This window comes from Oncorhynchus kisutch, linkage group LG22 (genome assembly GCF_002021735.2).
Source record: "Oncorhynchus kisutch isolate 150728-3 linkage group LG22, Okis_V2, whole genome shotgun sequence".
Lineage (NCBI taxonomy): Eukaryota > Metazoa > Chordata > Actinopteri > Salmoniformes > Salmonidae > Oncorhynchus > Oncorhynchus kisutch.
This window is the reverse complement of record NC_034195.2, coordinates 29,714,498-29,728,112: the sequence shown is the minus strand read 5'-3', so window position 1 is coordinate 29,728,112 and position 13,615 is coordinate 29,714,498. Positions and strand designations below refer to the sequence as shown.

The following is a 13,615-nucleotide window of genomic DNA, read 5'->3' as shown; positions in this document are numbered from 1 at the left end:
GGTTGCAGTGGCGTTGCACAGACATTAGGGTGTTAGAGTAAAGCTTTAATGAGGTTGTATGAGTGGTTTGGGAGTTTGCGTTACTGTAGGGTTCAAACTTTATTTTTGCTTTGTAGGTAAAATGTTTTTTTTAAGGAGCCATAGCTTCCCTTTTGGGGCTCAAAACAAACACAGTCTATAGTTTACCCAACACTAAACACACTGACACATACAGAGGACCACAGCTACCCCAGACCCAGGCCCAGCTGAGCTGCATACTTCAATGAAGACCTTCATGATATACGCATACTAATTCTTTATAAATATAGAACTCTATAAACTATAAAGTACATGTGTATTTAAAACAAATTAAATGTTTTTATATTCATCATCTTTCACTATAAATGCTTCAGAGATTTAACATGTTAACAGGGTGGAAATGACATTTACCTTACTGTAGAGACTAAAATGGTCAGCACTGTGGAGGCTAAAAAGACTATGTAGTTGTAGTTGTATAGGATGATAAACACAACAGTACGGACCCCCGACATCACTCTCTCTGTTTTCAAGTGATCTTTCACACCTCATATCTATGAACACAGTGACCAAGGGAGCTTTTATGTGTTGTATGTGTGTTCTGATAACAGTTGTGATCCCTATGGTCGAACTCACAGGAGACAAAAAGAAAAGCGAAGAAAGACAAAAGTAAAACAACCAGAGAGAGCTAGAAGTCAGAACAATCATCTGGACAGTGGGCCAGAGAACGGCTCATTTATGGGTAATTCACCGCAGCGGAGGATAAAAAATACTGCAGGTAGCTGGTGTTAACATAGAGGAGTAGTTGAAATAGCTGGCACGATGATAGAGAAATAGCTGTTGTGTGTGTTGCACTGCTGCATATACAGTATTATGTTCTACCTCGGTTGTAGATATCATATTCTCTCTTTGTAGATGTGGCGGTAATTTGTTGGTGCTACCTACAACCCATGCCAACCTAAAGTTAGACCGCTGGTACCCAAAATGTTGGTTGAGGGCCTACTTGTGGGTCATAGCTAGCTCATCCTCTCAGTTAAAGCATCTATTAAAACTAGCAGAATCAAATTCATTTGGTTAAGTCACATATTAAACATGATTTTTTAATTTGTCCTAAATAATAGCCATCACTCAGCCATCAGTGCATTAGCATGTCATTATTGTACCATATATCCTAGTCTCTTACCTTTGTAGCTGAGTTTGACTCTGGGTACATTCTGTTTGACACTTTCTCCAGAGGGCAGGACGACCAGCAGTACTATCCCCAGAAGCAGCAGCCCTGGGTGGGCTAGAGACAGCCTAATCCTCCCCTGACTTCCAGCGGAGCTCCCGGACAGCCTCTCACCCTGGCTCCTCTCCCAAGGATCAGGATTTTCTCCTCCAGTCTTCATGATGAGTGGAGGTTTTCTTCTCTCTTCTCTTTTCTTCTCTCTTCTGCTACTGTTCCTCAACCGTCCTGAAAGGAAGAGGAAAGCAATGTCAGGAGTTAAAGAGTTAAGGGAGGTCTCTCTCTTCTCTCTTACTCTCTTTCTACCTCTCGCTTCCTCTCTCTATTCCTGTCTATCCCTGTGTGTGTGTGTGTGTGTGTGTGTGTGTGTGTGTGTGTGAGAGTATTCAGCTGTTACTACATGGTAGCCTATAGGCATGCTGTTCTCTGTACCAGGCCTACATCAGCTGTTGCCTGTCCCTGCCTCTCCTTTTGTGTCCATCTAAATCTGTTTAACCAAAACAAAAGGTCAGGCCAACAACAACAGCCGTCGTCTTTCACACATCCATCCTTCTTTCTAAAGTCTCTCTCTCTCCTCGCTTCTCTCCCGCTCTCCTTCTCTATCTGTTTCTTTCTTTCTCATGCTAAACTCTTTTCATTATGTAGAGATGTAGAGCCTAAATTTGAGCCAGTTTGCAACAGCAGGAAAATAACACTGCAGCAACAGGAAATGTGAATTATTATGTGGATTATAATAATTTTGTAGGGATTGATAAATGTCTAAAATGTCTTTATGAAAATTACAACATTTAGAAGCCTTTTAAAACTTCAAATACACTACAAGTTTTCATTAAAATTCCTGCAACAACATGATGATCAAATGAAGATATGGTATCTGTACCTAAATGCCAAAATGATTATAGCACATGGTTCTGTCAGGTATGAACAAATTCCTGTAAGAGAGTCAGGTGCAGGAGAGCAGATATTAGGTAGCCAATGGAGCCTTTTATTTAGGCGGACCAAAAGCACACGGCAAAATGAACACGAAATAACAGGTTAACATAACCCAGGGCAACAGACTAATGTACACATAACAATAAACAAAATAAACAATACCACACAAAGACATCGGGGAAACAGAGGGTTAAATACACAACACATAATGAGGGAAATGAGAACCAGGTGTGTGGGAAAACAAGACAAATGGAAAATGAAAAATGGATCAGTGATGACTAGAAGACCGGCGACGTCGACCGCCGAGCACGGTCCGAACAAGGAGAGGCATCGACTTCGGTAGAAGTCGTGACAGGTTCTGCATTAGGCTGATGACCCAGTCTCAACAATTCCTTTATCTTCTGTTATAAATGTTCTAAGTCATATCTGTCTCTTAACGCTACATCAGAGAGCTGTTAAGACCAATAGTACTGCCGTTAGACAGGACGGATGGATAGAGTACAGCAAAGTGTTTAGGGGCAGCCTACGGTGAGAGGACATTGACTTATTGGTTATTGTTTAGTCAGTAGAGGTTCAGAGGTGACACTAGGGGTGAGACTAAGGGTGACACAAGGGGAGAGACCTGTAGGGCTGAGTGACTAATAACACTGCAGTGTCCTGGACTCTCATAACGTTCAGTATTTCCTTGCAGTGATACATCCCAACACATCCCACATATTCCATCTTGTTAATGGTTAACTAACCAATCACAAATGAAGGTTTCAGAATGCTGATCCTCCCCTCTCTCACCGTCTCTCTTTCACTACCTCCCTCTCTCTCCTTCCTCTCTCACACTCTCTCTGCCCCCCCCCCACACAGATAACATATATCAACCTGTCTAGGTTGAACATAAATAATGTCAGACTAAATGAATGAATGTGATTCATTCTACATAAACATTCTACAACAGAAAACATTTATCCAAGTAACCAAGTTAGATAGAAAGCAAAAGAGAGAGAGAGTTATGTGGAATGTATCCCCAAATTGGCAGAGATACACCATATCATCCCTGTTTAGACAAACATGAATCGGAGCTGAGGCAGTACAACTAGCTCTCACAGTCTCAAGTCAGAATTAGACGTTCATCTATGTTTCTCAAACGTCACATTTCGAAGTAGTTCCAAACATCAAATTTCAAAGTGTTTATGGTTAAGTTTAGGCATTACCTCCAAACTTTTAAGGTTAGGGTTAAGTTTAGGCATTACCTCCAAACTTTTAAGGTTAGGGTTAAGTTTAGGCATTGACTTAGAAGTCTTAAGGTTAGGGTTAAGTTAGGCATTAACTCAGAAGTCTTAAGGTTAGGGTTAGGTTTAGGCATTAACTCAGAAGTCTTAAGGTTAGGCATTAACTCTGAAGTCTTAAGGTTAGGGTTAGGATTAGGCATTAACTCAGAAGTCTTAAGGTTAGGCATTAACTCTGAAGTCTTAAGGTTAGGGTTAGGATTAGGCATTAACTCAGAAGTCTTAAGGTTAGGCATTAACTCTGAAGTCTTAAGGTTAGGGTTAGGATTAGGCATTAACTCAGAAGTCTTAAGGTTAGGGTTAAGTTTAGGGATTAACTCAGAAGTCTTAAGGTTAGGCATTAACTGCGAATGGTTAAGGTAAGGGTTAAGGTTTGGGGTAGAAACAACTTTCTATCGCTGGATTGGAACCAGAGTATGCGAGAGGAGTGGAGCTGGACCGGAGCGAGGTGCAGAGCGTGCGGAGCCAGATTCCCAAAGGCTGGAGGGTTGGCCTTTTCACCCGCTCCAATTTCGCTTCAGTAGCGCTCACTTCACAACCTCAGGGCATGCCCGTCCCAGCATGCATTTGTAGTCTACTTGTGTGCTGCGATAGCCCTTTGCTTTAGCTACTGTCATGGAGTTCGCTAAATAAGTTCATTAAGAAACTGATAAAACACACAGGTGCTAAATCAAGGTGACTTACAAAGATGAGGACCAAGAGGAAGAGAGGGAGTGTGGTGATGTAGTGTCCACAACTAAAGAATCATTGTGGAATCTGAAAACACATGTATACCGAAAGCATGATGGTGTACTTACTGCGTGCACTTGCTAAAAGAAAGGAACGAGGTGGGTAGGTAACTGTGTCATTGTAGCAAAATATTTATTAAATAAAAATCTCTTAAACATTTGCTTCACAATGTATTTATTTGTAGGCTATAGCCTTGAAATAATTGAAAGCCCTGTCTGACTCCTGACCTATTTAGAATGTTTATATGCTAGCCTATTTGAAATGATGTGCGCTTGTTACATTCACCTTTTCATGTTTATTCAAATACATTAAATCAAATCCATATGGCTTGGTTTCAATATTTCAAAACCAAATGGTAGGTCCAGGTAATCAAAGAAATAGATAGGTCTTGGTTAAAACCTGTTATGGATGATGCGAATTTTTCATTTCAAAGTCCTGCTACTCATGCCAGGAATATAGTATATGCATATGATGTGTGTATGTGTGTATAGAAAACACTCTGAAGTCTCTAAAACTGGTTAAATCATGTCTGTTGCTATAACATAACATGTTTAGGAGTAAAAATCCCTGGGAAAACTGTTCACCAAAAACACAAAAATAATATTCATCCGCCAGTCAATGTATTGTCTAAGGCAATAGAAAATAGATGAGGTTCCGTTTACAATGCCTACAGCTTCCACACGATGTCGCCAGTACTGGGATTTCATTGCTGGTTTATCCTTGGTTAGATGACGTATAGGCACTTCCTGTCTTGGGGTGCACCGGAGGAAGTTATGGAAGTGAAAAAATGGACGATGATTTCAAGACTTGCTGCTATCGAATACAGATCGCCCCGTGATCAATTTGATCGATTATTAACGTTTATTAATACCTAAAGTTGGTTTACAAAAGTAGTTTGAAGTGATTTGTAAAAGTTTATAGGCAACTTTTTTAATTTTAAAAAGTGACGCTGCGTCTTGTAAAGGTGAATTTTCCTGGATCAGACCGGCCTTCATAAATTGACATTTTAGGTATACAATGACGGATTTAATCGGGAAAAAGACCCAATTGTGATGTTTATGGGACATATAGGAGTGCCAACAAAGAAGCTCGTCAAAGGTAATGAATGTTTTATATTTTATTTCTGCGTTTTGTGTAGCGCCGGCTACCGCTAAATCTTTTGTTTAGGTCTCGTTCAGGTATTTTGGGGGGTGCATGCTATCAGATAATAGCTTCTCATGCTTTCGCCGAAAAGCATTTTACAAATCTGACATGTTGGCTAGATTCACAACGAGTATAGCTTTAATTGAGTACCTTGCATGTGTGTTTTAATTAAAGTTTGAGTTTTATCGAGTACTAAAGGTGGCGCTCTGAAATTTCTGCTGATTTTGGTTCCTGTACAGGATTATTAAAGTGTGATTTTAAATATTGGAGCGAATTTGGAGAGGCCGTGTTGCTTCCTGTGAGCGTGGAGCGGTTGGAAAGGACATGGAGTGACAATGGGAGGAGCAGGATTTACAACAGCTCAACTCCGCTCACATGAGACCTTTGGCACCAGAGGCAGATGCTTACACCCATCTGCCATCACCGTCCACAACGCCCTAGCAAAACCAAAACCTACTTGGAGATAAAATCGCTCACTGATGCCCCTATTGGCCGGTCATCTCCTGACAACCTCAGACATGGATGGACGTCGAATACTGACTTGTTTCACAGGTGACCTGGCTGGGCATGAATCCATCCACAACACACACCCATCTCTCTATAGCCCTGTACTGAAGTAGTCCCGGAAATTTGGCCCTGGGCAACACAGTGACTAGGGTCTGGTTTCAATGATGGATTCCTTTGACAGAAGAACTACATCACTGCCTACATCATTACTTTATCTGCATGAATAAAATACTAAATAATAGTGAGCAAGATGGAGATCAGGGATGTTAATTCTCTCTGAGTGCATTTCGCAAGGGGATAGCTTGCAAGGTTTTGCCTGCAAACTTTGGTTTTGAATCACAACTTTCTGGCATGTCTGCCTCGAGATTTGTTCGTAGTCACTATGTTGCCTAGGGTCGGGTTTTCAAGACTAGTACTGATGAGGATTAGGGATTGATACAACAGACTGATGTTTATTTGGATGAAGCTTCTCAGCCCCTAGATAATGTATCAGAGTGTGTGTGTTTATGTGTAAGAGATATAGTCGTTGTGGGGATCTTCCTCCCTCACAAGTTCTAGACCAGGCGAGTAACGTTTAAGCTTGAACACCCATATTACACACACACACACGCACGCAGGCAGGCACGAACACACACACAAACCATTCTATCAGTACCTCTGTGTTGAAGAATGCAGTGTTAACAGAGAGGGAAGCTCAAGTGTTATGAGATCAACAACCCTCTCAGGCAGCTCTGATAGCGATTATAGATATGAGGAAGGAGGCAGTGGGCTTAGCTCTACTAAACACTATTGGAGAGAGTGAGTTAGAATGTCAGAGAGAAGTACAGCCCTATTCAAGTATTAGAAAAACATCAGGTCAGATCACGTATGTGCCATGATAGAAATAGAGAGAGAGAGAGAGAGTGTGTGTGTGTGTGTGTGTGTGTGTGTGTGTGCGTGTGTGCATGTGTGCATGTGTGTGTGCGTGTATGTGTGTGTGCATTCGCGTGTGTTTGTGCAGTTGGGTGGTTTGGTTTGGTATGTCTCTATGGGGGTGCCACAGGGTTCAATTCTCGGGCCGACTCTTTTCTCTGTATATATCAATGATGTTGCTCTTGCTGCGGGCGATTCCCTGATCCACCTCTACGCAGACGACACCATTCTGTATACTTCCGTCCCGTCCTTGGACACTGTGATATCTAACCTCCAAACGAGCTTCAATGCCATACAACACCCCTTCCTTGGCCTCCAACTGCTCTTAAACGCTAGTAAAACAAATGCATGCTTTTCAACCGTTCGCTGCATTCACCTGCACGCCCGACTAGCATCACCACCCTGAATGGTTCCGACCTAGAATATGTGGACATCTATAAGTACCTAGCTGTCTGGCTAGACTGTAAACTCTCCTTCCAGACTCATATCAAACATATCCAATCTAAAATCAAATCTAGAGTCGGCTTTCTATTCCGCAACAAAGCCTCCTTCACTCACGCCGCCAAACTTACCCTAGTAAAACTGACTATCCTACCGATCCTCGACTTCCGCGATGTCATCTACAAAATAGCTTCCAACACTCTACTCAGCAAACTGGATGCAGTTTATCACAGTGCCATCCCTTTTGATACTAAAGCACCTTATACCACCCACCACTGCGACCTGTATGCTCTAGTCGGCTGGCCCTCGCTACATATTCGTCGCCAGACCCACTGGCTCCAGGTCATCTACAAGTCCATGCTAGGTAGCTCCGCCTTATCTCAGTTCACTGGTCACAATGGCAACACCCACCCGTAGAACGCGCTCCAGCAGGTGTATCTCAAAAGCCAACACCTCATTTGGCCGCCTTTCGTTCCAGTTCTCTGCTGCCTGTGACTGGAACGAATTGCAAAAATCGCTGAAGTTGGAGACTTTTATCTCCCTCACCAACTTCAAACATCTGCTATCTGAGCAGCTAACCGATCGCTGCAGCTGTACATAGTCTATCGGTAAATAGCCCACCCAATTTTACCTACCTCATCCCCATACTGTTTTTATTTATTTACTTTTCTGCTCTTTTGCACACCAATATCTCTACCTGTACATGACCATCTGATCATTTATCACTCCAGTGTTTATCTGCAAAATTGTAATTATTCGCCTACCTCCTCATGCCTTTTGCACACAATGTATATAGACTCTTTTTTTCCTATTGTGTATTTGACTTGTTTATTGTTAACTCCATGTGTAACTCTGTGTTGTCTGTTCACACTGCTATGCTTTATCTTAGCCAGGTCGCAGTTGCAAATGAGAACTTGTTCTCAACTAGCCTACCTGGTTAAATAAAGGTGAAATAAAAAAATAAAAAATACAAATGTCAGTCAATGGAGGCTTTGACCTCAGACCTACTGACTGTCTCTGGGGAATATGCAACTATGGCTCTATTTTACACTAGACACTAATACTTAAGGCACCATTCATCTAGATAGAGCACATGAGAGGGGGAGAGAGAGATGGAGAGGTAAAGATAGAAGTTGTGAGAGAATTGGTTGCCCAGCCAGTGCCATGCAGGTTAAGCTAACATCCCTGTTTCCTGGCAGGCTACATTAGGTGTGTGTGTGTGTGTGTTCGTCTGTGTGTCTGTCTGTGTGTTTCCTGGCGGACCAACAGTAACTATTATATTTGGCAGGGTAGGCGGCACACGGTGAAGGGGGCAATGGGAAATGGTTATGATAGTGACAGATCCAAAGCTAATAGCTCACACACACACACACACACACACATAAGTTCAGTTACAGTGTGTGGTGTTCAGCCCTACAAAATGATGTCTCATCAAATATACGGCATTCCTCTTTGAATTACCAAACTGTTTTTGCCAAAATGTTCTGAACCGTGACACACCCAACCCAAAAGCCTGTCACTAAATATACAAAATCCTGTTTCTAAAGCACCAGCCATGACCCAACAAGGACTGGTCATGACCGACGTACCAGAATCCCCGGCAAATCATTAGGGAGACATTGTAATGGAAACCCATTTGTTGTGTCTTTCTGATGAGACTCATACACAGTACCAGAGGAATGTTCACTCAAATTGTTTCCTCTCTCTCTCTCTCTCTCTCTCTCTCTCTCTCTCTCTCCCTCTCTCTTTGCCCGGAGCACATCCCTCTGAAGACTACCCTGAGTAAAGCATTTAGCTCCCTGTGAGGGAGACGGAAAGAGAGAGGGACAAGGATAGACCACCCTTGGTAAAGCATTATCTAACAATGTTGTAGCCAGTAAGTAAGCCATTATCACATCTGTCAAGGACAAAGTGCATTAGACGTCCTATTACTCTAGATTACACACACACACACACACACACACACACACACACACACACACACACACACACACACACACACACACACACACACACACACACACACACACACACACACACACACACACACACACAGTATTCCCTGACCAGTGACACATACTTGGCGTAATAACAGAGGTAATTGGTTTTAGCTCTCAGGACTTGAACTGCTTTTCTTGGCAACAGTCAATCATGTTTTCTTCTACAGTTTAAGAAAGCATGTTGCTAACCCCCATGTGGTTCTATGTGAGTCTGTCTACTAGGCTAAATACACAACTGACGCTTTGTTATGTTGAAACAATACACAACATAAAATATACTAGCAACATTTAAATAATCTCTATTAGCTATTAACTCTAATAATAAAACAGTGTTGAGAGAACTATAATAAAACAGTGTTGAGAGAACTATAATAAAACAGTGTTGAGAGAACTATAATAAAACAGTGTTGAGAGAACTATAATAAAACAGTGTTAAGAGAGAACTATAATAAAACAGTGTTGAGAGAACTATAATAAAACAGTGTTGAGAGAACTATAATAAAACAGTGTTGAGAGAACTATAATAAAACAGTGTTGAGAGAACTATAATAAAACAGTGTTGAGAGAACTATAATAAAACAGTGTTGAGAGAACTATAATAAAACAGTGTTAAGAGAGAACTATAATAAAACAGTGTTGAGAGAACTATAATAAAACAGTGTTAAGAGAGAACTATAATAAAACAGTGTTGAGAGAACTATAATAAAACAGTGTTGAGAGAACTATAATAAAACAGTGTTGAGAGAACTATAATAAAACAGTGTTGAGAGAACTATAATAAAACAGTGTTGAGAGAACTATAATAAAACAGTGTTGAGAGAACTATAATAAAACAGTGTTGAGAGAACTATAATAAAACTGTGTTAAGAGAGAACTATAATAAAACAGTGTTGAGAGAACTATAATAAAACAGTGTTAAGAGAACTATAATAAAACAGTGTTGAGAGAGAACTATAATAAAACAGTGTTGAGAGAACTATAATAAAACAGTGTTAAGAGAGAACTATAATAAAACAGTGTTGAGAGAACTATAATAAAACAGTGTTGAGAGAACTATAATAAAACAGTGTTGAGAGAACTATAATAAAACAGTGTTGAGAGAACTATAATAAAACAGTGTTGAGAGAACTATAATAAAACAGTGTTAAGAGAGAACTATAATAAAACAGTGTTGAGAGAACTATAATAAAACAGTGTTGAGAGAGAACTATAATAAAACAGTGTTGAGAGAACTATAATAAAACAGTGTTAAGAGAACTATAATAAAACAGTGTTGAGAGAACTATAATAAAACAGTGTTGAGAGAACTATAATAAAACAGTGTTGAGAGAACTATAATAAAACTGTGTTAAGAGAGAACTATAATAAAACAGTGTTGAGAGAACTATAATAAAACAGTGTTAAGAGAACTATAATAAAACAGTGTTGAGAGAGAACTATAATAAAACAGTGTTAAGAGAGAACTATAATAAAACAGTGTTGAGAGAACTATAATAAAACAGTGTTGAGAGAACTATAATAAAACAGTGTTGAGAGAACTATAATAAAACAGTGTTGAGAGAACTATAATAAAACAGTGTTGAGAGAACTATAATAAAACAGTGTTGAGAGAACTATAATAAAACAGTGTTGAGAGAACTACAATAAAACAGTGTTAAGAGAGAACTATAATAAAACAGTGTTGAGAGAACTATAATAAAACAGTGTTAAGAGAGAACTATAATAAAACAGTGTTGAGAGAACTATAATAAAACAGTGTTGAGAGAACTATAATAAAACAGTGTTGAGAGAACTATAATAAAACAGTGTTGAGAGAACTATAATAAAACAGTGTTGAGAGAACTATAATAAAACAGTGTTGAGAGAACTATAATAAAACAGTGTTGAGAGAACTATAATAAAACTGTGTTAAGAGAGAACTATAATAAAACAGTGTTGAGAGAACTATAATAAAACAGTGTTAAGAGAACTATAATAAAACAGTGTTGAGAGAGAACTATAATAAAACAGTGTTGAGAGAACTATAATAAAACAGTGTTAAGAGAGAATTATAATAAAACAGTGTTGAGAGAACTATAATAAAACAGTGTTGAGAGAACTATAATAAAACAGTGTTGAGAGAACTATAATAAAACAGTGTTGAGAGAACTATAATAAAACAGTGTTGAGAGAACTATAATAAAACAGTGTTAAGAGAGAACTATAATAAAACAGTGTTGAGAGAACTATAATAAAACAGTGTTGAGAGAGAACTATAATAAAACAGTGTTGAGAGAACTATAATAAAACAGTGTTAAGAGAACTATAATAAAACAGTGTTGAGAGAACTATAATAAAACAGTGTTGAGAGAGAACTATAATAAAACAGTGTTGAGAGAACTATAATAAAACAGTGTTGAGAGAGAACTATAATAAAACAGTGTTGAGAGAACTATAATAAAACAGTGTTGAGAGAACTATAATAAAACAGTGTTAAGAGAACTATAATAAAACAGTGTTGAGAGAACTATAATAAAACAGAGCTCAGAAAGACCTATTACAACTCGAAGCAGGATTTCTCACAGTCAGTGTTGGTGCTGTAATGTGTTGGTCACTGTGGTAGTTTGTTTCTCCATTCATAAAAGCTTCCATGGACTTACAATAACAGAACTCTGAACTGATGTCTGCGTATTACTGTTCATAAATTCCTCTTATAATATTGGTTTTCAAATATTTCCACTAATATTAGTCCCCCTTCTCTCTATCGTCTCACTCACCTCATCTCACTCTGGAAGAGACCATAAGTGAACTGTTGTGTTTCACACACACACAAAGCGAGACCTCTCTGGGTTATAGAGAAAGGGGTGAAATGTGTTTCATTGCACAACCATAAAGGTAAACAACCATACAGCATCAAAGCAAATGTTATTGGTCACCTATACATATTTTGCAGATATAATTGTATGTATAGTGAAATGTGTATGTTCCGAGCTCCAACAGTGCAGTAAAACAATAAACGCGAATCCCAAAATGTAAAGAAAGGAATTAAGAAATATAGAAATATTAGAACGAGCAATGACATAGAACGAGTCCAAAACATAAATATGTATATGATGGTGTGTCTAGACATTATGGACAGTATATGAATAGGAAAGGTGTGTACTGTATATACACATGAAGGTGGGTAAAACAGAATGTAAACATTTTTTTTACATTAAAGTTGTATTTATTTTTTTCACAAACAAACAAATAAAAAATAGAACATAAAAACATTGAGCATGACATCTAGACATATCCTCCACCATAGCACACATACTGTCATGAATGTGCTGAGTCGGGAAGCAAGTTCAGGGAGTGAGGGTTTTAATAAATAAAATAAACAATGACCACGAAACACAAACAAAGCACCGACATGAAAACAGAGTTAATAACACCTGAGGAAAGAACCAAGGGGAGTGACAGATATAGGGACGATAAATCAAGGAGGTGATGGAGTCCAGGTGAGTGTCATGAGGTGCAGGTGCGCGAGACAATGGTGACAGGTGTGCGGGATACTCAGCAGCCTGATGACCTAGAGGCCGGAGAGGGAGTATACGTGACAAAACCCCCTCCTCGACGCGCAGATCCAGCCGCAGTACGCCGTCAAAGGGGACGAACCCGTCTCTAACCAGAATAGAAAGGGGAGTGGGAGGCCCCGGTGCACAACTGAGCAAGAGGACAAGTACATTAGAGTGTCTAGTTTGAGAAACAGACGCCTCACAAGTCCTCAACTGGCAGCTTCATTAAATAGTACCTGCAAAACACCAGTCTCAACGTCAACAGTGAAGAGGCGACTCCGGGATGCTGGCCTTCTAGGCAGAGTTCCTCTGTCCAGTGTCTGTGTTCTTTTGCCAATCTTAATCTTTTCTTTTTATTAGCCAGTCTGAGATATGGCATTTTCTTTGCAACTCTGCCTAGAAGGCCAGCATCCCGGAGTTGCCTCTTCACTGTTGACGTTGAGACTGGTGTTTTAGAGGTACTATTTAATGAAGCTGCCAGTTATCTGACAAGGACAGAGCATACTGTAGGCCAGTGCTGTAGTGGCAATATAACACTACAGTCTAGTATAATAGGCCTGTGCTGCTGTTGTTAGAGTCTCATTCCATGTTCGATGTAGAAGGTTTAATCTTCCATTATGTCTGAATGGAAAAGCCCTCCGGTAAGTGCAGAAAACAGCTTTCAGGTGTCCTGTACGTGTGTGTGTGTAATCCTACACACCTTTAGGCCAACTGACAGTCACAGGGCAGGTGACCCTAAATGCTAATTATCCTCAGATCTACACTGATAGGGTGTAATAGCCTGTGACTAAAAGGAATGACAGATCTGAGTGCTGCTTTAACATCAGCACAGTGGCCTGAGGAGACAACAATACTGATCACCCCTCATCACAATGCCTTCTGCGAGAGAACGGG

General features: G+C 39.8%; 1 protein-coding gene across 1 annotated transcript in view; it reads right to left on the bottom strand.

Moving 5' to 3' along the window:
• Positions 1-13,615, bottom strand: part of LOC109866957 (semaphorin-3D) — a 94,631-nt gene that overhangs the window by 77,944 nt on the left and 3,072 nt on the right. Inside the window, exon 2 of the mRNA XM_031802198.1 lies at positions 1,199-1,468. Coding sequence (XP_031658058.1) covers positions 1,199-1,403 — 205 coding nt within the window. The 5' untranslated portion in view covers positions 1,404-1,468. The remainder of the gene's footprint in view (positions 1-1,198; positions 1,469-13,615) is intronic.